Source organism: Spodoptera frugiperda, chromosome 9 (genome assembly GCF_023101765.2).
Source record: "Spodoptera frugiperda isolate SF20-4 chromosome 9, AGI-APGP_CSIRO_Sfru_2.0, whole genome shotgun sequence".
NCBI lineage: Eukaryota > Metazoa > Arthropoda > Insecta > Lepidoptera > Noctuidae > Spodoptera > Spodoptera frugiperda.
Window position 1 is genome coordinate 7,305,680 of NC_064220.1, and position 26,538 is coordinate 7,332,217.

The following is a 26,538-nucleotide window of genomic DNA, read 5'->3' on the forward strand; positions in this document are numbered from 1 at the left end:
CTCTGGTGTTTCGGCTGTCCATGGGCGGCGGCGATTGCTTGCCATCAAGTGATGCGTCTGCTCGTTTACGAAAGCGGCATAAAAAAACACATGTAGCAAAAAAAAATTACATAAGTGCATCATCTAACATACATACATACATAACCTCACGCCTGTCTGCCATGGGGGTAGGCAGAGACAATGGAACGCAAATTGCCACGGTTCTTACACGCTTCTTTCGCTTCATCAACAATCATCAGTCTTTTCATACATGCTCGTCGGTTAAAGGTACTTTTAATTTGGCCCTTTTTTAATATATCGCCAATCTGGTTGCTATAATCATTGGCTTATTTCCACTTACTAACGACATATAATGATTGTTTTTAAAAAAAAATCCTTTATAACACAGACATACCCGTATAACATGAGCAGTATGCAGATGGCAGGCAGGTTGTTCCGCGCCACGAACACGGGGAACCCGAACGCTGTCATCACCATCGCCGTCACACCCACGTTTATGGCCATTATCTATAACAGAATAAAGTCACATCACATCAGCATAAACTCATATCACATCCGCAGTTTGAGTCAGTCCACTGTTGGACGATGGGCCTCCACTACAAAGTCAAAGTAAAAAAAGATTTATTTCAAATAGACCAAGAAGGTACTTTTGAACGTTAAAGTAAATACAATAATATTAAAAATGTCTGTCCTCTAGTTGCTCTAGTTGCTCGTTCCAAAGTGTAGATTCCTATGAAGAAGAACGAGCAAAAAACTCCCTTCACTGCTAAGAGGGGTTGGCCATAATATCCTCGCTTGGTAGGTGGGTGGGAGGTTCAGAGTCACTGCTGCCAGATTTCAATCAATCAATTGTATAGTCCTCTATAGGTATAAAGGAATATTCTTGATATACACGCTATTCAGAGGCAGGACAATCTTTAGACAAAATCTAACGTAATTAGGAAACCCCAAAACATTTTTTCTCAACCAAGAATTTAATCGTTTTTCTCCTGACCCTAGGATTTGACCATCTAACCCGTTTAATAATTTCCTTTCTTAATTTTGTGACAGCGTTTAAAATTAATAGCGTTTATCTTTCGATGAAAAAAAGATTCTTAATTCCCCCATACCATCATATCCCACACGAGAGCAGTAGTCCAGTACAGCAGTGGACTGACTCCACAGAGCAGCTGCAGCCGCTTCTCCTGCGAGCGCCGCGCGCCCACCAGGTAGATGGCAGCGCCCGCCGTCACCAGGCAGTACGCCACCAACACCAGCCCGGAGATACCTGCGTCCGCGATGTGTTGGTACCTGGGGGTTCAGGAAATAGGAGGGTTTTACAGTCAGGTTTAGGTGTGTAAAATATTTTATTATTGTTTATTGCTCGTTTAGAGTGATTGGTGAAAGCGGTTTATTGAATGGACCCCTATGGAGACCTAACAAGATTTTGCTTTTCACCAACCTATAAGTGAGCTGACACCTAAAGGTAAAGGTACGGGGTTAGTTTCCCGGAACTGCGGACTGCCTATCTTGTTGTCAGGGCTCCGGTTCGAAAAGCAGGAGTAGGAAGCCCCTATGCTAAGTAACTCTTAGGAGCGGTTGGTTTCGACCCGGAGCTGCGGTTGACCTAACGGCTTACCGGGGCTCCAACTCGAAGCAGAGTCGTGTTTAGCCAGTAAGAGTCTGACACTCCCTCTCGCCACATCCAGGTGGGAGAAGTCATTGAACAATTTCTCCCCTCAAAAATAGTGTAGTTGGTGAGGGTAGTTGGTGGCCTTTCGTAAGTATTAATTTTTTACTTTTATTTGGATTTAATGAACACTTTGTACTTACACCGTAGCTTTACTGATGGGTTCTTTGGAGATCTTGAGTGGGTGTGTGTAGGTGGTGATGTTGGCGGTGGGCATGCCAGACACAGCGCGAAGAATGGCGTTGTTGGCTACGTTGAGGTACGCGGGCATGGCGTGGTGGCCCTTGTTGTTGTACCACGAGATCATGTTCGTCATGTTGTTCTTCAGGGTCAGTGAATAGCCTCCGTATCTGGAGAACAGAGTAATTTAAGTAATAATATATGCGCCGTAATAAAATTATTCAATTAACGTCAATTAACATTTCTTCTTAAGACTAATGAGCTCTTTGTATACCTAATGCGCTGTAACAAAGTGCGGATGACAGATTCAGTAACGTTACGTATCACTCTTGAAAGTTGCTGCGATTTAAAAATTATGCCTTAATATTTTAGCTGTATCACATTCGTATTATGTTAAATCATTCGGAAGCGTAGTTAATTAAATTAAAACCAACCGGAATGTTCTAGTATTTAATTAAAATCTAATGAAATGAAAAATAAAGTAAAGTGTTATGCGTATAACGTAAAGCCATAGTCGTGTTTAGTGATGGGATGTACGGCTACGATGGATAGGTAGTCGATGTTTTTTTAGAATAAAAAACGAAAATCGTGCGTCGTTCAATTATCATTCTTAAAAAAACCTTTAATTATGTGGGTAAATCTACTGTAGACGCGGCTCTCTCTGCCCAAACCACAGTGACATTATCTGAGCAGAAATATGTAGTAGGCATTTTTCTAGACATTTCCGGCGCCATTGATAATGCGTGATGGTACTTAATCTAACATATACAAACTAATATACGCTTGTTTTCTTCACGGTTCTTTAAAACTGAAACTCTGAAACACCTCAGGGCTCGGTCATATAATATTTATTTTGACAAGTATATACACGTAGTTAGACTGCACAACTAAATAACACACACATTTAATAAAAAAATTTAAGAGAATTAAATGTACGCTGCGAGTATCGATAGCGATAAAAAAAGATTTTTCTAATGTCCATCCCTAAAGAGAGACGTCAACGTCATACAGGCATCTGTCAGCCGCACCTTGTTACAGCGCATAGGGTATAGTAAACTAGCTACTGTCAGCGGCTTCACGTAGGATATAAAGTAACGTAGTAACGAATGCATCATCCCTCAACCTTTTTAACCTCCTCATCCATCCCCACTCCTAAAATCCTCACTCCCAAAATCCCCAATCCTCAAAAGCAACCGTCAAAAGCAGACAACAGACTAGTAACTCCGCAAGTGTTGTCCATGAGCGGCGACGATTGCTTACCAACAAATAATCATCAGTTCGTTTGCCGCCCTGTACCATATGAAAAAAGCATAGCACATACCTCTTCTCGATGTATATATCCTGTGTATCCACCAGCCACTTGTTGAGGGTTGCGGAGTCTCCCACCAGCATCAGCTCGGGCAGTGCCATGGACTGCGCCTCCGTGATGTTGCAGTGCTGCCGCGTCTCCCCGCACTCGCACTGAGGATTGTCCTGCAAAGAATGGAGTAGTGAGAGGAATGTTTCAGTCTTCGTGAAGTGATATCCTCTTTTGTCAATTACTAGGCTTATAATAGCGATGTAATAAGTGTAGGGTACAGGGTACATCCATGCTTCGGTACGAATGGGCCGGCACTACCAGAGTTGTCTCACAGGAAACCAACGTGAAACAACGCATACGTGAGTGAGTGAGGTTACCGGAGGCCCAATTATTAATCCCAATCTTCCCAATCCTCGATTCCCCCAAACAACCTTTAAATTTGCTAAACCGTGCCAATAGAAAAAAACTGTATCCTTTTTTACCCAGCTTCATAGTCTAGAGTTATTATTATTTAGTCAACAATTTTTACTTATTTACGCCCATTATTAAATATCAGCTCTAATTCGATCAGAGTATGATTTAAATTCCACTTACTGCGCTGGTCCAATTCTTAGTTTGTTTGTCCATCATCAGGTACTGTAGGATGCTCTCCACAAACTTTGGGTCCACGTAATCCGAGGGTACAGGGGGTCTGTAGACAAGAAAGTACTTTATAGATTTATATAGAGAGTTTAATTTACTTTGACACTGAGTTTGAATATGTATTGCTTAAAGGCTGGCTGGAAAGAATTCCTATGGGGCATTAACTCCTTTCTGACAAATTGATTTATTACATTTTGAACTTTATGTTTTCGACATAAAGTCGAAAATATAATGAAAATTGTCCAACAAAATTTTACATAGGGGATAAATAAATGACCATTGACTACTCACACTAAGAACTCAGTAGAGTCCTTATAGACGTGGTCATCCAGTTTGAGGGCGACCTCGTTGTCTGCCGGGGGGCGGAGCATGGAGAAGGCCATGGCCACCGTCACGAACACCGTCGGCAGCACCACCAGGAGGAACATCAGCCACCTGGTGAGGAACACGTCAATTACTGGAGAAGAAAGCCTCTTGAAGCTCTCAAAATGTAATACAAGTTCAATCAGCTACATCAAATTCTTTGATCGATTTCCAACTTTAATGTTAAGATATAAGATTGAAATTGTATTTAACTAGGGATAGCTTGATGAGCTGGCGTTTGTAAATGGGTAAGGTGGGTTTAGATCTACACAATGAGCCCCTAGCGTGGCTAGAGACTAGTTGAATCACCTCGTCATCATACTTTATCTTTAACGTAACGTAACATAAAGTCTCACCTTTTATCTGCGAAGGGGTAGGCGGAGGTGCTCATTACGACACGTAATGCCGCTATACAATGTACACCCACTTTTCACCATTTGTGTTATAAGTCCCATGTAATAGGGGGTGAGCCTATTGCCATATATTAGACACAATTCCAGACTCCGTGCTATCACTGATTTTTTTTTGGAAAACCGAAAAAAGCCCAGTAATACTTTGCTCGACACGCGAATTGAACCTAAAACCCCTTGTCGGTGGCACTTGCGAGCACTCGACCAACGAGGCAGTCAAGTTTCTCTTTAAAACTAAAGTACTTATAAACTACGTACCAGTTCCTGCTATGATGCATGTATCTGGCGTACATGAGCGCCTTGAACTGCTGCCAGGCGGTGCCCTTCAGTGGCCCGTCCAGCGACACCAGGTCCTGCTGCGCGCGCTCCGTGCGGATGCTGGAGCTCGACGCGCTCTTCGACGGGCAGCCGTCTATTACTGTTTGGGAGTTACAAGGTGTGTGAAACTAATATCTGGTAAAGATAGCTGGTTCCTTAGTCTGCCCATACTTCCATAGTGGACTATCAGTACCCTTAGTATGAGTTGGTTTTACGTTTAAAGTAATCGAAACGAGAGCACGTTTAGCTCTCTGATTGGTTGATTTAGTTCAGGTGGCCAATCAAAGTGCGGAACGCGCTCTCGTTTTTAACGTTTTTAACGTCATGCAAACTCATACTAAGGGTAGGTACTGTTGCAATTGTTTGACCATAGGTTCCACGCGGAGTGGGTTGGATGTTGGAGTTTAAAAGATACAGGTGGATTATTGCTGCTAGCAGTACCGATTGCTCTAATGCGAAACTCGATAACTGTGATTCGAAACTAGTAGAGTCTTTCTCAATGTAATTACGTGAGTAAAGTTTTAGTTAATTTATTCAAGTACATATTTATTGCATCCTTAATGTACACAAGTGTTGGAAAATACAATAATAAGTCACAATTACGGTCACTGTCGGGCACAGCAAATTATAAAATCCGTAGGAGAAAGGAAGGGCTTAGTCTCACGATAGTTATTATAAAAATATACTCACCATACTCAATTCCGTTCTGTGTAGAGTCTGCTTGCTGGCAGATGTTGAAGAACACCTGTTCCAGACTGCTGCAGTCCAGGGTGTAGGTCCTGAAGCCCAGCGCTGACTGTGTCGCTTCCAGCACTGTGCATAGTTGTAGGAAGCTGAGGGAAAGATATGAGAATAAATATGTAAAGCTTTGGAGTTATTTAGAAACGAATGACCCTTCACCATTCATATCAAAATATAACGACTTGTGTTTTTTGAAATTGGTAGGCGCATATTATTATGTTAATAGCAGCACTCATTTTCAACAGTTGGGTACAATTTAAGACATTCAAGACATCCTTTATTTTCATAAGAGGTAGAGCAAATTATTGCTACAAATATGAACAATTAAATTCACTTTTGTAGCGCCACTGCGCGCTACGCGGCCAAATTATGAAATAACCCACCCTCGCTAGTTTCTTTACAGCAACATAGATGGCGCTGTTTCAAAAAACCAAATAACCAATGAAATAAAATATAATTTAAACAGTACTTACTTATTATTCAACCCGTTGCTATCGAAGAATGGTAACGCAATTTCCACTTCGTTTCCATTGACATCTACGACGTTGGCGTTCTTCACGACGTCTCGGACGACGGTCAGCAGCTGCTTGGTCTTCTCTTCCTGGCTGGTTTCCTCCCACATCTCGTCGCTATCCATGTCAGGGACCGGGTACATCACTGTCAGCTTGTACCCGTTGCCTAGAGTCCGCTTGATTTCTATTGGAGATCCTGTCGTGTGGATTTGGCCCTGGATTTAAAATAAAGAAAAATATATTGTATGAGTTTTTGGGTTTCGATGTTTGGATTTTCGATATTTTTTTAGCTAGAACGGAAAACTAAGACTCATAGTATAACTGGTGAACAGTTTGAATTTTACTGTGATGAAATATAAGATACCAATCGTTATTAACCAAAATAATTTAAGTTTGGTAATCAATTAAGGGCAGATTTTTAAATCAACAGATAAGTTTTATCTGTAGCATAAAATTGATATTTGACAAATATGCACATTTATTCCGCCAACAAAAAATATGCCTTTAGTTAGACTGGTACTCTACTATTACCTTATAAAACACGACGAAAAATCAACAAAAATGATTAAAAAAACATAAAAAGAAGTTTTCCTAACATTATTTTTCATAAATAAGAATATATAATATCTCCAAAGAGCAAAAGGAGGTCATGATGGCTGCTGCCGTGTAGTTGAGGCCGAGGCCTCTATTCATCATTGTCTTGACATTTCAATTAACATGAACTATTACCGTTACTTATTTGCTTTAAATATTAGCATGAGTTTGGTAGGCGAGGACTTTGACCGGCTCCCCCCAAACCGGCTCCCGGAGTAGCCACGGACCTCCGACAGTATACATTGAAATTTTCCATCGCACAAATCTGACGGAAAACTTTACAAGCGCGATGTAGAACTTTCGCTATTCACGCAAAACCTGACGTTCTAATTTTAAATGTTTTAATCGGGTTGGTTGAAGAATTTAATACGGAATTCTATAGTAGCAATTTTTTTGAATAAGAATTCGTATTTTTATTACAATTTGAATTTTTAGTGTTCGAAAAATGTTAAACGGGTTTGCTGTGAGCGTGAAAGAGATGGTAAATGTAAGTGTTCAAGCGATGTGATTGGTTACTTGTAGTTTTCACCCCTAGCTTGTAACTTAAGACCCGCCCCTTTATTGATCTGTCGCCCCGTGTCGTTTTCATACAAAAGTTTAATATTTTTTTTACATTCTTAGATACTGCTCTTATGCTTGGATTGAAAATTGAATCGTATTGTTTTCACTGTTGAAAACATTTCGGATAATATTTGGATAAAAAAAGTGCGTACATAAAAAGTTAGTTACCAACATGATACTTTAGTTTTTTGGTTGTGTCACAGACAATTTAAAGTAAGTATTTCTACAAAATTAGAATTCTAGTATTATTTGTTATTTCTATTGGACAGTGGAAAAAAAAATTAGGAGACGACGACGTAGGCACCGTAGCGCTACGTTGTAGCAAGCGCTACGGTGCGCTGTAGCAAGCGCTACGATACGCTGTAGAGAGCCATAGCGCTACGTTCTTAGTGTAGCTTTACGCTTTAGTTTTTTTTTATTCGATAAAAACTAATGCTTGACTACAATCCCACCTGATGGTAAGTAGTGATGTAATCGTTGATGGTGAGGCGCACTAGTTTATTAAGAGCCTATTCACTCTAGACTAGTTAGAAAGAAAGAAAAAATATAGTATATTCGCACCACGACATTATAATAGAAGATTGTTGTGATGATGTTACGGCCTTTATCAGACCCGTGAGAAGAGTAGCGTCAGTGAAAATGTATTCTACTGCCGTTGCCATACGACTTAAAATTAGAAGATGGTGGTATTACCTTGTGCATGATGACGATCTGGTCGCTGAGCAGCTCGGCCTCGTCGAGGTGGTGCGTGGTCAGCAGGATGGTGCGGTCCTCCTTCAGCTTCACTATCATCGACCAGATGTCCCTGCAAGTACACGTTGCTTAACCAAACGTTGCAAGAATTGACAAATGGGTTGCTTGAGGAGAGCTAATTACGATCATAGCAATGTTAACTGACGAGTTACTTCAAAATAATCTTAACAGAACTATAAGAACTATTCTGCGACATAAGTAAATATAATGACAAAAGATGCGCGATGTCGCCGCATCCGCGCACGCTGCTTATAAGGTAGAGTCCGTCGGTGAATCGAAACTAGTAGAGCAGTATCAGTATATTTACGTGTGTGAAGCGTTGTTTTCAAGTAATTTAGAACTTTAAGGACCTATTTCACAATGTCTGGGTAGCTGCAATGTCGCAGATAACTTTGAATAAAGAAAGGAATTTGTATGAACTATCGGTCATATAAGTTTATCGGACACTTACATATTATATGAAGGTGGTAAAACAGGCGCTAAGACTTTTTACTTTCTTAATATAATACTTCGAAAGTAAGAGCTTCACTTTATTGCGTATACATATTGTATTTTACTAGGCAAGGCTGTATGAAAGTAGCGACTAAGGTTACCTTCTGGCAGCAGGGTCGACTCCAGCAGTGGGTTCGTCGAGGGACACCAGATGGGGTTGCCCCACGAAGGCCAGCGCCACGCACAGGCGGCGCCGGGTGCCGCCCGACAGCCGGTGCACCGGCTCGTCGCATACTGGACCTAGCGACAGGACTTCCAGCATCCTGGGAGGGAGGGGTGTGGTGATTACAATAAGGATTATAGCGTCTGGGTACTTTTAAAATGTTAAACAGATTTCAACTTTAAATCGTGATACATGTAGGCATAAAACAAGCACTATTTGTTATTGTTTTCCGCCAGTTTAACATAATTTACGTAAAATCATGTTAAATGAACTCAATGTTGACCTTGTAATTAGCACAGAAGAATATAATAATAAGAATGTCATCATATTTGAATTTCGGTAATTAAGCATTGATTGAGGAATGTAGGTATTATGAAATCGTTGATCAACATTAAGATTATGTCACAAATATACAAACCTAAATACACATTATTGAACCTTTTTCTAAATTTTTATTTCATACATTTAGGCTACTTACTTATCAACCTCATCGCGCACTTCATGAGCGGAGCGGCCGCTCTTGAGTTGCGCGTAGAGCTGCACGTGCTCGCGCGCCGTGAGGCAGTCCACGAGCACGTCGTGCTGCGGACACACGCCCAGCCGCGTGCCCGCGCGCGACCCGCGCACCACCACGTGCCCGCGGCTCGGCTTCAGCATGCCCATCAGGATGTTACTAGGGGTAATTGATAAAGTCAAAGTCAAATCATTTATTCCAATTAAACCATTGATACTTACGAACTTTTGTAACGTCAGCAAATAAAGAAATAAGTCTGTCAGTCTGTCCGTCAGTGAAGATAGGTGTTCGTGGATATCGATAACGCAGTTATAACTTCACCTACCAATCTTACTATACTAATCCCCAAAAGAACGAACATTCGTTAGACTGGTTTTGTTCGTTTCCATTTGCAGCGCTAATTACTTACCATCAGAAGACCCATCTGCACACTTACTACAAGTACTAGGGTAAAGTAGTTTTTGTAGCAGTAGAAGGAGTAAGGAGGTAGTCTCATAAAATAAAGTTAGTTCCGTTTAAAACAGTACTTTACACTAGAAAAGGAAGAGGAGGAGACTTCTTCTGATAAAAAGTCGAGACTTTCTTTAGCAGATCTGCTTAAAGTGTAATAGCTGGTAAAATCCATCCAGTCCGAGAAATCCCCTGTAGTGGGATGTAGGAGTACATTGGCGATCGTCTATTTATACATATACTAAATACATAAATACAATATACTACTTACATAAGAGTGGTCTTCCCAGCGCCATTATGTCCCAGCAACGTGGTGATCTGTCCCTTGTGTAGTTCTATGGAGACGTTGTCGAGGGCCACCTTGGCCCTCCTGGAGCCTTCTCCGTACACCTTGGAGATGTTCACGATGCTGACGCCGGCCTTCTCGTCCGTGGTGGTGCAGTGGGTGATGTTGGTCGTCAGGGTTTTTATACCTGTGGAGTTGGACAAGAGGAGTTGAAGATCAAGAAAGATTGACTGCACCTATTGTCCAATTAAGACTGTTACTTTCTAGATAGATTTTCAAACTTAACACCTTGGAACAAAGTTGAAAATCTATTAAAGGTAGATATTTGACCAGATAACTGACATAGGCCTTTTAAAAAACTGACAAAATCTTACCAAAATATCTATCCACGGCCCATCCAACGATGAAATAGAGGATAGCATCCAGGATCATCATTCCAGCGGTGAAGCCAATGTTGGTGTCGTCCTCACCACTGGGTGAGGCCCACACGTCTGCCCAGGAGGCACCGGAGCCGCGAGCCTCAAACCTTGTGATGTACAGGAACGAGTAGCTCAGAGACGAAGACATGAAGAGGCACTGGGGAGGAAAGGAGCCTTTATAATTCAGGTGTCTCAATTTTGAACCTTATACTTCTATTAACACGTTCACTGTCCAGTGACTCCAAATGGAGTCACATTTTTATCAAACTCACATGTCCATGACTCCGGTTGGAGTCATAATCCAAAAGTAAATTTGATGTTTTTTATTGACCGGACGTATGAATAAGACGAAAAAGATTTTCATGGACGTATGGTTGGATACAAAGCTACCGAAAATTTTAAAGAGCCACCGTAAAATGTTGCCAGTTTCCTATATATGAAGAGGGTAAAATAAAACGAGTTTGTAGATGGACGTACGAATATGTTTTATGACTTTGTACTGGGACAGTGAACTGGTGTAAATTGAGTGTTGAGATGCTGTTGCAGTTCCAATGCTAAAATACTAAACAACAAATAAAGAACATTTTTGTCCTAGGTAGGTATACTTTTTAAATATTTCAATATGTATTGTACAGCTATACATTTTAATAGATAATAGTTTCACTAAAGAAATGAGTGACAGACCGAAACCTCCTTATTATTTGATGTACTAAACTTTTTTAAATAACTTGACTGAGTTTTTAAGAGCCTTAGCCTACGATATTTATTATAGGAGTTACTCACGACAAAGAACTTGAGGGTTATGCCAATGATGGACTCCAGCGAGAGGATGATGACGATCGGCATGAAGGTCATCAGGTAGACGATGGCGGAGAACACTGCCGCCAGACTCGCTGACTTGAACATCTTGGACAGCATGTAGCTGGAACAGAAGAGAGTCAATTAGTTCCTGATGCTTACCTTCCCTCATCATAAAGTTAGAAAAATGTTCGCTCTTACGAAAGCCTTTTCAATAGGTATGTGCAATAGGCTTTGTTTTTCTGCCTCACCTGTTAATACCTGGATTGGTGGGCCTGGGTTTTATTTCTAACAAAAGAATTTCGACTTAATAAACAAAACAATAAAATTAAAAATCTGTCAAAGTCTGAAGGATTGCTGTAGGGTTTAGAACAGTTAATATAATTCTGACGATATAATTATGATAACTAGAAATATTATTATGTCGTTTACTCACCAAAAACTGAGTACAGATATTCCAAAAATGAAGATCAGCGAGAAGACCAGCGTGGGATCAGTTCTGGGCAGCACCTGGCCGAAGTGCAGCACCAGGGTGATGCCGAGGTCCGTCAGCACCATCTCCACGAACGATGTGAGGAACCACGACAGCGTGTGCCAGCGCAGGTCCACGCCCATCACAGACATGAGCTGCAAAGAAGGTTATTACTAGGTAACTAATAACTAATACATACTACTTCTTTTACTGTTTTAAAATGGAACTACAAATTAGTGTTGTCTCATGTGGTGATAACAAAATTCCTTTTAAAATAAAAATAATTTTGTTTGACTTCCATAATGAATTATTCGCTTAAGGAATTAAAATTGCGTTCAGGAACAGCCTATTAAGGTAAGCGTGTGACTGACTATAGGTACGCGTCCACAGGCCCGCATCGTACGCATTCCATATGACGTCATCAGTACGCATCGCATGTAGGCATTGCGGATGGTGCGATGCGTACGATGCAGGCCTGTGAATGCGTACCTATAGTGACTGCGCTAAACGTATAAGGTGGAATCGTTTTGTTAGAAAAAAAGTTTTGCTTAAGTAATGTCATCAACACAATAAATAGATTACACACAAATCGTCTCATTTCATTATAAAGTGTTCATTTTAAGAGTAAGTAATAGGTACCATAGTGTTCCCTGTCTCCTTGTCGATCACGATGAATCGCACGGCGGACGCGACCGTGAACAGCAAGGAGAAGAAGAAAGCCACGATCATCGACTGGGACTCGTATAGCGAGGACTGGAAACTGAAATAAAAAGAATATTATTATTGGAATGAATATTGAACGTTAATGAATGACTTTTATAATACACCATTTCATGTTATAAAGAAAAATAAACTTAGAAATATAAAGGTTGTAACAGAAAACATTGTTGTTAACACTGCCAGCAATCGTCACGCCTTTTATCCCCAAAGGGGTAGGCAGAGATGCACGTAACGCCACTGTATAATGTACACCTACTTTTTACTGTTTATGTTATAAGTCCCATAAATATAATAGGTGGTGAGCGTATTGCCATATACCGGGCACATTTCCAGACTCCGTGCTGCTACTGAACCGAAAAAAGCCCAGCAATTTTTCGCCCAACCTGGGAATCGAACCCGAGACCCCTTGCCGGCAGCCGCACTTGCAACCACACGGCCAACGAGGCATTAAAGGAATAATTATAATGATATGGGATATATGGGAATCATCTTTGTGTTTAAAATAGTTGAAGGGAAAAGATGACATTCTGCGCTAAGATAAACAGAAATAGATAAAGAAGAAGAAGAATTATAAAGCAACACTTACAAGTCTCTTCTATAGCAGGGGTACGGCATCTGTTGCGTGTACACCGCCCACTCCATCTCCTGCTGAGTCTCTCTCTTGCGGCGGGCAGTGGAGTCGTGTGAGAGCTGGATGATGGCCTTGTCCACGATGTCCTGGATCTGGACGAAGCCGCGGAAGTAGCGCATGTTCTCCAAGAAGTTCGCTTCAGGACCTGGGGTCCATAGGCTAGGAGGCAAGAATACGTTCAATTAGAGAGACATGTTGATTAAGCATTGTTTTTGTAAATATATGAAGTCTTCTTGTCTTGAAAAGCATACAAATACAAAAGAATTGTCAAAAAAAAACTATGTCGTACACAAAAAAAAATGTTTACTGCCGCACTCAGAGACATTTAATGATTACTGAAACTATTTCTTAGTAATGATTTTGTTCCGAAAACAATTGTCAAGGACTGGGTCAAGTAGTCATTAAAAGACTGAATACGGCGGTTAATATGAAAGGGAGTAATGATACTCTTAAATATAAGTTGTTACTTGCCTAAGTTTGGCCATGTTTAGTTACTCAGAAATACTTACAAGTCCTTATTACGTACTGTAGTAGGCGCGTTGTCGATGTCCATGCGGATCTTATACTCCACTTTATTCAGCGCTCCGTCGTAATGCTGGCTGTTCAGGAACACCAGACCTGGTGGCAAAATATTTAGGGTATGATTTTCCCTATAAAAAAGGGGGATCCTAAGACTAGATGAGGTTATGTCTTTTTTTAAGGGCTGAAAATCATCCAATATAGTGTCAGACTTTTACACTAAAATCCATGCCGTTCCTACTCCTGCTTTTCGAGTCGGAGCCCCTGGTAAACCCGCTGTATGCTGCAGCTGGCACAACCTGCTGTCTGACGCAAATCGTAAGACAAAGGTATCCATGAGGATTTCCACACATTAAAAAAAAATATTTCGCACCTCCAGAAGGGTGATCATGTCTTGTGGGCTACTGCTTATATTGTTATACGTGTTGTTGCAAAAGTTAGTGTGATATCATCTGTTGATTTTATCATCAAATCTTATATGTCGGTCACCACAAATGCATGGTAATAATATTATATTATTATATGGCTATTATTATCGGATAGGGTTTTATAATGTTTTCAAATTTGCTCACCAGCAGAGAATTCGTTGACGATGCTGAGCTGCGCAGCCTCGTGGGTCATGTTCTGTTCATTGGGAGACGCTTGGAACCTGTTCAGGTTGATACACTGCAGCAGGTTCGACATCTTTGTCAGCAGACTGCCGATACTCTGTAGGAAGCATGAAGGGGATTTAAATAGGAAGTCTTCATATAAAAATTTAATATGGCACAAGTTTATTATGAGGTTTGTAATTCGTTTGTTCCAATAAGAATTACAATAATTCACTTACAAGAGAAATAATTTATTATACCTGAATTTTGATTAAAAGGAGAGGTGAATTAATCTAAGATATTTTGTAATATTAAGATATACCGTTCAGGCTCCAATGTTTTCCTCCAACTAAGTACTTTCGTATACAAAATGATTTCGAGTCGAAAAACCTTGAGATGTGATTCAAAATCTCTTTCTCGATTCAGCAGTTCTAATATCAAATAATGACTTAACAAAGACTTACATCTAAATCTCCAAACTGTGCAAACAGGCTATCAATATCGACGTCAGGTACTGAGATCTCCTCGTCTCCTTTGATGAGCATCTTCCGTACGGCGCTGAACTGCGGCGCGGTCATGATGCGGCGGAGGACCGCCACGCCCTCTCTGTGCGAGGACAGTTTGTCTATCGCCGGGAATGACGTGGAGAACGAGTGCACCAGACCCGTCATCTTGATCATTGTCGCGAAGGTGGAGTTGGCCTGATGGTAGACAGTATTATGTAAAGATTTCAGTTTTTTATTAAGTCGTAATATGGGGTATATTAGGATTTTTCAGTGTAGTAGGTGAATTTACAAACATGAATTACACATAGTGTAACTTAGACAGATAGTGTAACTCAGAACTCATAGTGTGAACTCAGACACAGAATACAATTTATTAAACACACTGAAGATTATTTTATGTGGTATTCGAGCCATCCAGTCACTAATAGTAGAATGTAAAATCAATCAGATATTTGACCAAAGTAATACATGCATTTGACTGCACGGTTGGCGTGGCAGCTGGGCAACCGGCTACCGCGCAACGTAAAGCGGGTTTGATTCTCGTTCGGAGCAACTCTTTGTGTGATCCACAAATTTTTGTTTTGGGTCTGGGTGTCATGTCTATGTAAAATTGTATGTTTGTAAACGAAACCACGACACAGGGGAAAATCCTAGTGTGGGACAATGATTAAAAAATAAACATAGAGCTTATAACATAACTTGTATTACAATTACACGTGTGTACGGTCCTGCAGCAACAGTTCCCTCACCTGTTCAATGATCCTGGTGACGGTGGGGGTGGGCGGGGTGTACAGGATCTTGCCCATGATGAGCGGCTTCACGAAGCTCCACATGATCTTGCCGCCCTCCACGTTGATGATGTCCGTGTACAGCGAGCGACAGAAGTCCGCTGCAGAAAGGGTTGGAATTAGGACGAGATGTGGATAAATACAGCGTGAAGTACTAATAAGACTGCCTCGTTGGTGGAGTGGTCGCAAGTGCGACTGCCGGACAATTGATATTGTCTTTGTTGGCAAATTTTTTGGTCTCGGGTTCGATTCCCGGGTCGGGCAAAGTATTACTGGGCTACTATTATTACTTTTTCGGTTTTCCAAAAATTTCTCAGTAGTAGCACGGTGTTTGGAATAGTGCCCAGTGTATGGCAATAGGCTCACCACCTATTACATGGGACTTATAACAAAATGGTGAAAATGGGCATACAATGTATAGTGGCATTACGTGCTGTGATGCGCAACCTCTGCCTACACATTCAGGGATAAAATGCGTGAAGAGCTGAATAGGTTATTTCAACGGTTATAATTTAAAAGGGATTCATGGTTCATGCCCTCTAAATTGGATTGACTAAACCCATAATGGAAAACGCGGTCGAGTCTCCAATACTCACTGGGCAGTACATCCAGCTGCGCCTGGTCAGGTTCTGTGGAGAAGTCCTTGGTGGCTGCGATGGACTTGTAGAACTTGTTCGTGTTCACCTGGAACGGCTTGCCGCACAACAAGTTGCCCGCACTCGACATGAAGTCCGGAGCTGTGCACAGAATAGAGAGAGAAGAAGATGAGAATATTGTCAATTTTTCTAAAATGTTTAATGTAATACACTTTTTTTAAAACTTTGTCTAAATGTAAGATTTCCTTAGTGTCGTGGATGCGTTTTTTTTACATTTGATGGGTCGACGTTTGGCCGCTATATCGCCTGATGGTAAGTGATGATGCGGCCTACGATGGAGCACGTCTGCCCATAAGCAACCTATTCATTCGGTCTTTGAAGATAAGTTTACAAAGAATTTTTCTGTGTGTGAATCTGTAATACGTTACGCAGAAGTCGGTCACCTTACCATAGAGCCAACCGAATGTTTCTGCCCAAATTTTGTAAGACCATATGGCAACTTAGCCACATAGTAACTTAGTTAAAAACCGTATCATTTTCAATACTCACAAGACACAAGGTTCCCAACAGAGCTGAAGTCCTTCAAGCTTTGGAACAGCGTCTCGTTGGCCAGGGTCTGGCTCACGTCTCCTATCTTCTCCTGAAGCACAGGTATCAGTGCTGCCATCTGTGAGAACTTGTCAAGCACCCTGGATCCCTCTTCTTCGGTCAAGTTTGATGCGGTATAGAGTTTTGTGAGAAGTGTACTGGCTACCTGTGGGATTATGGGTCGTAGTTAGAACATGAAATTAAGAAAGTTTTTGAGGTGCAAAATAATGGAACTGTTGAGCGAGAGGTATGGAGTCGTAAGTCTATTGTGTCCGATTTTCGGCAGATAGCTCGTCTGTTATTGTCATAGGCTAGTAGCATAATCTGCCAAAAGTGAGAATGCTTAAATTGTAGTGAAGTAAGTCAGTGCCTACTTTTTAGTCAATTAAACTAAGTTTACATTTAATGCATTTTCATTTCTATAATTGGGTAACAAAGTCGAAGATCAATTGAAGATAAACTGAAGCTTCTGTACTGAGCTAGACTTACTTCATCAACCAGTAGAGTGTAGTTGAAGTTCCGCAGTAGCACTGGCAGCACTTGCTTGGTGATGTGGTCAGGTAGGCCGCAGAACTGCTCGATGGTGGCTCCGAAGACGTCTTCAGCAGACACCACATCCAGGTTCGCAGGGAACAGCACTTTGGACATGTGGTCCATCTGGCAGACGTACTTCGCTACATGGCTGTCGTCAGGCTTCGAGGAGAAGAGCTGCAAAATATATTTATCAAGGTATTAAGTATGTATATATGATGTTGTAGCCTTATATGTATGTGCACCTCTGCCTACCCCTTCGGGGATAAAAGGCATGGAGTTGCAAGCAAGTAAATTACTAAGCTAATGGTTGTAGTTGAGTATCGAGGGTTTAAACATGGTACTGATATCAAAATATTGTTTATTTTTGAAATTATCGTATTTGGTTTTGGCAGAAGGAAAACATAGTAATATTGTTGAAAAGTGATAGCTATAAAATATTTTTAAGGTATTTTTGAACATTAATCACCCGTTTATTTTATGTCTATATCGCTATACGTACCGGCTTCAGTAGTATGGTGCCAGCATGTATCCTGGGCGCGGCGACCGACCAGAAGTTGGTGTTGTTGATGCCGAGGGAGTTCAGCCCCACCTCCACATCATCAGCGTCAGGGAACAGTTTCGACACTTCCACTGTAACAGTAGAATGGTTTTAGAAGGTATCATACATGTTAATATTTAGTTTTAAATATGGTTCAAAGCTTTTAAACATATTTTATTTCTTTGTGCTATTTTCTGTAATTATTTTCAACTGTAGTTTTTATTGTAGCTGCCTCTTTAAAAAATGTTCTTCATTTTTCAATGTGTCCCTAATCTATATCATTATCTAGATCTTACCGTTAAGACTAACATCCTCCAGCAGGTAGTTCTTGAGCTGTCTGACTACAAGCAGACCAGAGCCCAGCGCACTGAGGTCCTGCTCCAGAGGAGTGCCTTCCAGGAGAGGATGCAGCTGCTCGAGAATACCCTGGAGACTAAACAATAATGGGAATAAGATATTAGATACGTACAAAAGAAAATTTTATAGGTAGACAAGATTCTTTAAAAGCTCTACAAGAATGACCTAAAATCTTAAAGAAAAATAGAGATGATGCAATGATTTTACCTAAACATGATGTTGTCGAGGGACTCGTCACTGATGACCAGGATCAGGGCATCCACCATGGCTTCCAGGTTACCATTCATCACACCCTTGACGTCTGCCTTGCTGGCCAGCCCCAGGAGACGAGCACCGTGAGACATGAAGTCTTCAAGGTGCTGGATGATGTTCGATACGAAGTTGAAACGCCAGAATTCTTCATCTTGGTACTTTGGAAGCTAAAGAAATACAAATTTTAAGTCAGATTAAACTGTCAAGAAACTTTAGAAATGGTGTAATCGTGTCTCGGAGTCCAAAACTCACTATTAAACTACAGAGCGGACAGAGCAAGTGACTTACTATTGATAAAGCAAGTAAAAAAAGTTTTTAAATTTATTAAAATCAATACTTACTGCGTTCTCAATGAGAGTGCTGTTGATATTGTTTCTGATGACAGCAGCGATGTTGCTGCAGTTGTAGCGAGCACAGATGTCAGTCCAGTTCCTGGCAGGGTTGATAACAATGTCTGCTGTATCCGGCTCTGAGATACTGCGGATCTAAAACCAAAAAATATTGAGAATAAAGTAGGCAGAAAAATGGAAATGTTCTTCTACGTAGTCCAAGCCCTAATTGCAATAAAACACTATACTTCCATATACTCACTTTTCTCAAATTAACTTGAGCGTTTTCAATGTCCGCAACAATGTCATGATCATCCACTATCTTCATCAGTTCTCCGTGTAAATCACTATTGTCCTGTAGGTAGTCCTTCAAAGGTTTCACCACGTCTATGTTGTGAGCCACTTCAGATGAAAGCTCCTTCAGATATGGTAGGCTTTTAATGCCGTCTACTTCGTGAATATGTGGCAGTTCAGCTCTTAGCAGTTTACCTGTTTGAGCTAGGACTGAGGCAAATCTGAGAAAGAAAAAAAGGAAAATCATAATCCTCCTTCTGGCGCAGTCGGGTAAAAATATATAACGTGATTTATTCGACATGGTCTAACAATAGACAGATAGGTAAAAACTTGGGTACTACATTCATTAGCACTCACATTGTGGCATTCCCGAACTCATTTCTCGAGACATTCTTAGCGAGGCACTCCGTCACCTTGGTGTTGGTTGCGCTGATGTCTTCCAGCAGGTGTAGCTTCACTTGTCCCAGGAACTCGTTCATCGACTTGTTCATCTCGTACTTCGTGTAGTTCCTCGTTGATATTAACTGGAACATCATCGAAATATGTCATGGTCTCTGGGAGACACTAGTGTAACGTGACATCTATTTGCATTTTTTATGCAACGTCACGGCATCACAGAAAACGACGTGAAACAACGCTTGCGTTATGTTTCGTTATGTTAGTGAGGTTACCTGAAGCCTAGTTCCGGACCCTTCCCAATCGTTCCAATCCCCGATTCCCCAACAACCCTTAAATTTCTAACCTCCTAAAGGCCGCCAACGCACTGCTAACGCCTCTGGTGTTTCAAGTGCCCGTGGGTGGCGGCGATTGCTTACCATCAAGTGCTCATTATCATCTTCTGCTTACCTCCTTGATAGCCATGTCCCAGTGGAAGTCGTTCTTCAGTGCATGGTACACATCCTCCAGGCTCATGGTGTTTAGATGGCACAGCAAGTTGTCGTACTCCTGCTTCTTGAAGAGCTGTAGGTTCAGCTGCTTGAACCATGTCGTGAACTGAGAGCAGACGGCGCACTGACTGTAAGAAATAAGAAAAAAACATATCAACTAATGATAGATCGCACGCATCGTACGCATTGCTGATGATGCGGTGCGTACGATGCGGATTAGTGGAAGCTGTTGTATGAGTTTCTATACAAGACAAACTAAAATCCGTTGCGTGCGGTGCGTGCGATGTGGGCCTGTGGACGCTACCTTTAGCCAGTAGACATTTGAATTAATATTTTTTGTTGATACGGTATGTTCCACGTTAACTTACCTGCTATTTAAGAACAGAGTACCAGCATCAACTCCATTGCTCAGTATAGCAAACGATATCTTTGTCAAAGTTTCTTTAGACAATAACCCCAGTGCCACCTTCCTCAAGTGTTCCACCTTCTCATCTGTCACCCACGGCGGGTTCTGTGGGGATTTAGGACCATCCCTGATGATGTCCAGCTTAGATTCGATCTCAGAAATATCAGAGTCAATCTCATCGTAGTCGATATTCTTGGGCAGTGCTAAAGAGCTTTCGTAACCCTGAAAAATGAAATGAAAACTTTAATTTAACTTTACATAAATGAGTATTCAATATAGAACATTCTTTATACAATTTTTTTTTATTGAATGTTTGGCAAACGACCTAACAAGTAACCTGATGATAAACGATCAGTCCATGGACACCCGCAACAGTAGAGGAGTAACAGGTGCGTTGCCGGCCTTTTAAAAAGGAGTACGTTCTTTTATTGAAGGTTTGAAAGTTGTATTATTATTTTTTTCAAGCAGATCAAGATACGGTTAAAATATTCCTTACTTGTGACGCAAACAGAAGTGGTGGTAGTTCTTTATACATTTCAGCCTTGTCCACGTTGCATATTTGTTCCTTCAGGTCGGACCATAGTCCTGTCTTATCGGGAATGTAGTCTGACAGCGTGATGTTTGGCAGGCAGACCCATTCAGTCTGATTCACATCAATGTCATGGAGAAGACGGATAACCTGAGAAAAGAATTAGTTACCTGAATAAATGAGCGACAAAATGATCAAGAATGACAAACCGCCGTATCAGAGTAATTTAATGGTTACTTTACCAAGTTCTTAGTGATTGTTTTCGGAACAAAATCGTTACTAAGGAATAGTTTAAGTAATCATTAAATGTCTCTGAGTACGGCAGAAAGAGTGTTTGTCCCTTTCTTGCTACTTACATGAATATCATCGAAATTACTAAGCAGATCTTCAGCGACCTCGAAGCTGTTCTCCAGATAACCGAAGAACTTGGTAGCGTACGGTCCATTGTACAAGTCCGTTAGAAGTTGCCACCAGTTTTCACCAGCTAGGAAGCCTAGGATGACGTTGTAACTCTGAATGTTGGAATGTAGGTACTTCAGGTAGATAGGAATGCTAAGGTCGTATGCATGTTTGGTCGAAGTCTTCAATGATTTGATTAGCTGTTTTCTGTGAATATAATATAGATTTTAATACAAGGTAATATGATTTAGATTTGGATAACAAGGTTTCTAGTCTTCATTACATTTGTAAGTGCTTACCTGTGATTAAGAAATTCAAATACATCTGTAACTGTTTCGTTGCCAGTATTCAGTATATCTACTAGATGCAACAGAGTTTGCCTTGTATCATTATAGTCAGGAACAGTAATATTTTGTACAGCACTATAAATAACATTATAATGTTTGCCACATATCTGTCCTCTCGCTTTATCATCATCACTTACTAATATACTTTCACTTGCATTTGTGTTTAAATTCTTACACATTTTGTCAAAGGCATCAACGATAGTATAAGTCTCATTATTAGCCCAGATAACATCAGTTAATATATCAAAGTGTATGTCTATAGCATCAGTAGGTTTTCTTCTAAATAAATATTTGATCAATTGTAAATCAGCTACGGTTGCTTTTATTTCTTCCTCAGTACCAGTGACTACTTCTGTAATGTTTAACTTATTGAGCTCTGTCGACAGTTTGTTGATTATACTAACTATTCTAGTTAAGTATACGTTCGCCGCGAATTGTTTCAAGTTGATTTCACTGAACAATCGATACGATGGATTATTTTCATCGATTTTGTAGTTAACCACTGCATCGACTACTTTTTTGAGTTTTCCTTCGATTGAGTTCATCTTAATGTCTTCTTCTCTTAGTATAGTTTGATTTTTCTTCGATATGTCAGTCAAATAATTTGTTAATTCTATAGCTTTGGTGTAAGCCTTCTCGAATCTACTCGTCAGGTTTGATACGGGTATTGTGAAGAAGAAGTATTGCTGGAAGAAATCAAGAAATAATGTAAAAAAATTAATGATATTTTTTTATTAACAAAAGTATTAATTTTATTTTACTCACCGGTTTAGCGAACACATCAAGTAAAGTATTATCCCCCCTTGGTAAAGAGAGCCAGTGCAGCAGTGATGGGCAGACGAAAGGTTTCACTTTGTTCATGAAGGTGGAATCTATGACGCTGCCCGGAGGAGCCACCATGGAAGACAGTACAGCCTCACAGTCCCAAAATTGAGAAAGTGTTGCTCTACGGACCTAGAGGTTTAAAATAAGTTTAAAATAAGCTCTCATAAGTAATTTTGATAAACCTTAAAAAAAATGGGATGAAATAACAATTCATGCTCGATTTCCAAATTACCTGGCTCATGAACCCATAGTCCCAGTAGGAATTGAGTAAAACTCCCATAAACTCGGGCATCTTGTCGTATAAGATGTACAAACCGGTGCTGCGTGTAAAACCCATTAATTGCAATATGTTTGCATCGGGTTCTGTGAAAAACAAAACACGAATTTAGCAAAGAAAGAAAATGACAGTGAACATATTCCAACGATAATCATAATGATTTTACCATTAGCTTCTCGGAAGTAAGTCAATAAGTCGGTGGCCATATTCTCAAGTATAATAGAGAAGGACTCGAAGAAGTTCTGCCACGCCTTCCTGCCGAGGAGTCTGCAGTCATTGTCCATGCCGTTGAGGATGCACTTGGTGTACCTCTCGAAGAGGTTGTTCATGGAAACATTGCTCGGTATCGAGGAGGTGTTCAATGTATTCAACACTGTATCGATCTTGGTGAAAAGAGACCTACAATGGAAAAGAAATAAGTTAGGACACTTGAAGTTAATTTATTGGCATAATAGCGGTGAATAACCGTTTCAAAGAATTGGGTATTTAGTATCACTCAACTTTGAGGAAGCGAGCGTTGAGGTAAAATTATAGGCTACAATGGTCTTTTGTAACAAACCTCATTATTTCATCTCTGTCCGTAGTATTCAACGTCTTCACAGCATAGTCCCAAGCATCCTTCAACCCGAGCCTTCCATCATTAGAGTCACTGAATGCAGACTCCAAGGCTTTCCTGCTGATGACGATATCGTCCATCAAGGAGTCGAAAGATGAAGAGAACTTGAGGAAGAGGTGGGGCTGGTACTCGGTGGTGTTCCATGTGGTAAAGTTCTGGAAATTCAATGTCAGTTATGAGACCATTCATCACCATATTTATTTTTAGTCTATCTTCTATTGGTGCAAAGCTTACGGCTTGCGTGATGGTAAGCAGTAGCGACATTGCAACACAAGAGGTATCACAAATGCGTTGTGGATCGTATAGAAAACCGTTTAATTGCTCGAAAAAGAGAGTTCATCAAAAATGTCATCATTGTCGGAAAGATCATGTTATTAGAATTTCACTTACACTCAAAGACACGTTCTTATCATCGAGATACGCCATCCATTCGTCCTGGAACTCGTTGTTCATACACATGATGGTCTCCATCCCCCTCACAGCTTCCATGGAGGTGGGGGTCAAGACTAGCAGGTCTGCCAAGCTGGAAGTGGAACACGGCCATGGTGGATCCGAGTTCAGAAGGGATATTACTGCTTGTACCTGGAATTTTTAGAATATCGTTATCCTCTTCTTATAAAAGTAAGCATTGGGCCTAAATTGTGGAACATTTTATTTCTGCTGAATTGAAAATATCGGTCGTCTTTTCTTTTTAAGAATTTTGGATTAGGCATCGTAGAGATTTTTTTAATTTAACGGGTTTATGCTGTTATTTTTTTTAAATACTCTTTGTTTTTATGTATATTTTGTGTGTCTACATAATGATGTATAGTTTTTTTTGATTATTTATCTTTAATACTTACATCGGTATCATTATTTTTGATAATATTAACAGCGTCGACGGTCAGCTGTGGTATGTTCGGTATGATTTGTTCGAGCGCTGCTACCGTTGTGCGCGGTAGATCACTGGTGTAGGTGTCGTTGGTCAGTAACGCTGCAATTGAAAGACAGGTGATGAGATAGCCCTGTAATTTACACTTTATAGGACAAGTACACCAAAATGTAACACTTGAAGTTTTGGAATTTCAAATAACATGATATACCAGGGAACACAGACGTCACAACTGGGTTAGATGATCCGCGTGTGTTGCATTTTGTTATAAACAATATTAAAATAAGCAATAATTATGATATAGGCTTAATTTACGTAGGTAATGTTATTTCATAGAATGTTCCTATTATCCTCTTACCTGCCACCAATCTAACAGTTTCATCGAAAATGTTCAAAGGTCCTACAGTCCTGGTGATGATGTATTTCATCCTCAACCAGAATTCAGAATTCATGTTGAACAGGCCGTGGTCCAAGATGTCCAGGAAGCGGAAACCGAATGTTAAGCTGCAATAAGGAAAAGCAGGTATTCATTTTGCGGGGGGATATGAGAAGAGCAGAAGCTCTTGAAGTGTATAGCATATTTGAATGAAGATATTATGTGGGTAATGACTTGACTGCGCGGTTGGTACGGTAGCTGGGCAACCAGCCTCCGGCAACGTATTGCAGGTTCGATTGCCGCACGGAGCAAATCTTTGAGTGATGCACAAATTGTTGTTCTGGGTTTGGGTGTGATCTAGTGTATGTGAAATTGTATGTTTGTAAACGCACCCACGACACAGGAGATAATCCAAGTGTGTGGCAACGTTTAAAAAAAGAAGAGAAGAAAATTAAATGTGACTCTTAAGTATTTAGTTCTATCCTTTCCATGATCATTATACGTAACTATGATCACATTACCCTGTGCAAACATTTTTATATCAAGCACTTTATAAAATCGTATAAGAAGACTCCTTACCTCAACCTCAAACTCCTCTCCATATTCCTGACTCCGAACCAATACTCCTTGGCTTCGGTAAATAATGAGTTAACCTGTTTCTTGGTAGAAGAATCCATTTTGTACGTTTGGAACTGGAACAGGTATGGGTAGTCTCTATCCAACTTTGTGTACAGGTTCTTCAAGTTGTTGATCAGTTTGTTCCAGTTGAGGGTCACGACTGGATGAGAGGAGTTCATGATGGTTTGGATCTGAAAGTCATGGCAATGGATACAGAATGTTAGTTGGTTTGGCACTCTTTAGAAAAAAATCACACGTAAGGTTTTCATATTCAGTAACCCTACTGATGAGTAGGTGAGTAGATGAATACGTTTTTCTTTTAATGTCCGTGTCGTAGATTATTTCAAAATATTAGACGTATTTTTTATTTTCTCATGGAAACAAATACTTTAAAAGATAATTATATCGATTTGAAATATCGTATAAAGTCACTTCTATGTACATTTTATACGTAGAGATGTCGCAATTGCTCCCACTCCTAATTTTTTTTCGTTTTATCCAAGTATTGTTATCATATAACATACTAGCGGACCCGACAGACGTTGTCCTGTCTACACGTTAATTTGAAAATTTTAAACTTTTTTAATAAGCTAAAACATTCTGGACCTTTTTGATGAAAATTATTATTCAAATGTTATGACAATATCTAACGTCATTAATATTTGACACTGCGATGGTAGCGCCGTCCGTCGGATCCGATGTAAAACATTCCAAAATCAACAACTACTAATAAATTAAAAATTAATTAAAAAATCTTTGTCCAGCGGACAAAATTGTGAATCTAAACCATTCTCAGATCCTCTTGAACACACACAAAAAGTTTCATCAAAATCCGTCTAGTCGTTTAAGAGGAGTTCAGTGACATACACACGTACAGAAGAATTATATATATAAAGATATGACAAAATAAAAAAAATATGTGGTTAAAATTTTTTCATTACCTAACTGACGGACTAATTAGATTTTTAATTTTCATACTCTGACATCATCCCTATTATATGAAGTACTTATGTGATTAGATCCTTTCTGTAATTTCAAGATCAGTTTAGGTATTAAAAAAGCAGAAACTTACAGCTTTAGCCACAACTGAGTCAGCTTCCAGTCCATTCTCAATGGCGACGGTAGCATCACACAGAGATGTGACGATCTTCTTTTTCTTATCATCCTCTGCTGGCAGTACTAGGTGCTCATCAGCTGTTTCTACTCCATTACAAAACATATCTACTCCATTGCTTGAAAGGGCTTTGTAAGTCTGGAATGGAAACATGAAATGAGGAACCGTGATGTTTTTTTAGGAAATGAAAATCATTAGTTTGATAGACCTCACAGAAAACCGCCGTGAAACAAAGCTCTGTGTTTCATTGTGTGAGTGAGGTTACCGCTTACCAATCTCCGATTCCCCAACAACCCTTAAATTCTTAACCACCAAAAGGCCGGCAACGCACTTAAAAACGCCTCTGGTGTTTCGGGTGTCCATGGCGGCGGCGATTGCTTACCATCAGATGATC

At 40.3% G+C, this 26,538-nt stretch overlaps 1 protein-coding gene across 1 annotated transcript in view; it reads right to left on the reverse strand.

Annotated features, from left to right (window-relative positions):
- Window positions 1-26,538, reverse strand: part of LOC118271498 (uncharacterized) — a 93,073-nt gene that overhangs the window by 9,105 nt on the left and 57,430 nt on the right. Inside the window, exons 14-58 of the mRNA XM_050695712.1 lie at window positions 26,103-26,282; window positions 24,992-25,221; window positions 24,395-24,540; window positions 24,008-24,138; window positions 23,556-23,747; window positions 23,109-23,320; window positions 22,716-22,948; window positions 22,505-22,635; window positions 22,213-22,401; window positions 21,400-22,133; window positions 21,058-21,307; window positions 20,669-20,851; window positions 20,135-20,394; window positions 19,726-19,894; window positions 19,237-19,403; window positions 18,848-19,100; window positions 18,598-18,741; window positions 18,212-18,423; window positions 17,944-18,080; window positions 17,609-17,739; window positions 17,065-17,283; window positions 16,537-16,741; window positions 15,988-16,128; window positions 15,353-15,492; window positions 14,562-14,798; window positions 14,080-14,215; window positions 13,498-13,606; window positions 12,944-13,147; window positions 12,277-12,397; window positions 11,602-11,792; window positions 11,151-11,289; window positions 10,323-10,524; window positions 9,934-10,135; window positions 9,177-9,371; window positions 8,637-8,798; window positions 7,984-8,095; window positions 6,097-6,350; window positions 5,573-5,715; window positions 4,823-4,982; window positions 4,083-4,226; window positions 3,744-3,840; window positions 3,171-3,322; window positions 1,813-2,019; window positions 1,110-1,290; window positions 395-507 (exon numbers count right to left, since the gene is read on the reverse strand). Of these exons, the coding sequence (XP_050551669.1) occupies window positions 395-507; window positions 1,110-1,290; window positions 1,813-2,019; window positions 3,171-3,322; window positions 3,744-3,840; window positions 4,083-4,226; window positions 4,823-4,982; window positions 5,573-5,715; window positions 6,097-6,350; window positions 7,984-8,095; window positions 8,637-8,798; window positions 9,177-9,371; window positions 9,934-10,135; window positions 10,323-10,524; window positions 11,151-11,289; window positions 11,602-11,792; window positions 12,277-12,397; window positions 12,944-13,147; window positions 13,498-13,606; window positions 14,080-14,215; window positions 14,562-14,798; window positions 15,353-15,492; window positions 15,988-16,128; window positions 16,537-16,741; window positions 17,065-17,283; window positions 17,609-17,739; window positions 17,944-18,080; window positions 18,212-18,423; window positions 18,598-18,741; window positions 18,848-19,100; window positions 19,237-19,403; window positions 19,726-19,894; window positions 20,135-20,394; window positions 20,669-20,851; window positions 21,058-21,307; window positions 21,400-22,133; window positions 22,213-22,401; window positions 22,505-22,635; window positions 22,716-22,948; window positions 23,109-23,320; window positions 23,556-23,747; window positions 24,008-24,138; window positions 24,395-24,540; window positions 24,992-25,221; window positions 26,103-26,282 (8,450 nt within the window). The remainder of the gene's footprint in view (window positions 1-394; window positions 508-1,109; window positions 1,291-1,812; window positions 2,020-3,170; window positions 3,323-3,743; window positions 3,841-4,082; window positions 4,227-4,822; window positions 4,983-5,572; window positions 5,716-6,096; window positions 6,351-7,983; window positions 8,096-8,636; window positions 8,799-9,176; window positions 9,372-9,933; window positions 10,136-10,322; window positions 10,525-11,150; window positions 11,290-11,601; window positions 11,793-12,276; window positions 12,398-12,943; window positions 13,148-13,497; window positions 13,607-14,079; window positions 14,216-14,561; window positions 14,799-15,352; window positions 15,493-15,987; window positions 16,129-16,536; window positions 16,742-17,064; window positions 17,284-17,608; window positions 17,740-17,943; window positions 18,081-18,211; window positions 18,424-18,597; window positions 18,742-18,847; window positions 19,101-19,236; window positions 19,404-19,725; window positions 19,895-20,134; window positions 20,395-20,668; window positions 20,852-21,057; window positions 21,308-21,399; window positions 22,134-22,212; window positions 22,402-22,504; window positions 22,636-22,715; window positions 22,949-23,108; window positions 23,321-23,555; window positions 23,748-24,007; window positions 24,139-24,394; window positions 24,541-24,991; window positions 25,222-26,102; window positions 26,283-26,538) is intronic.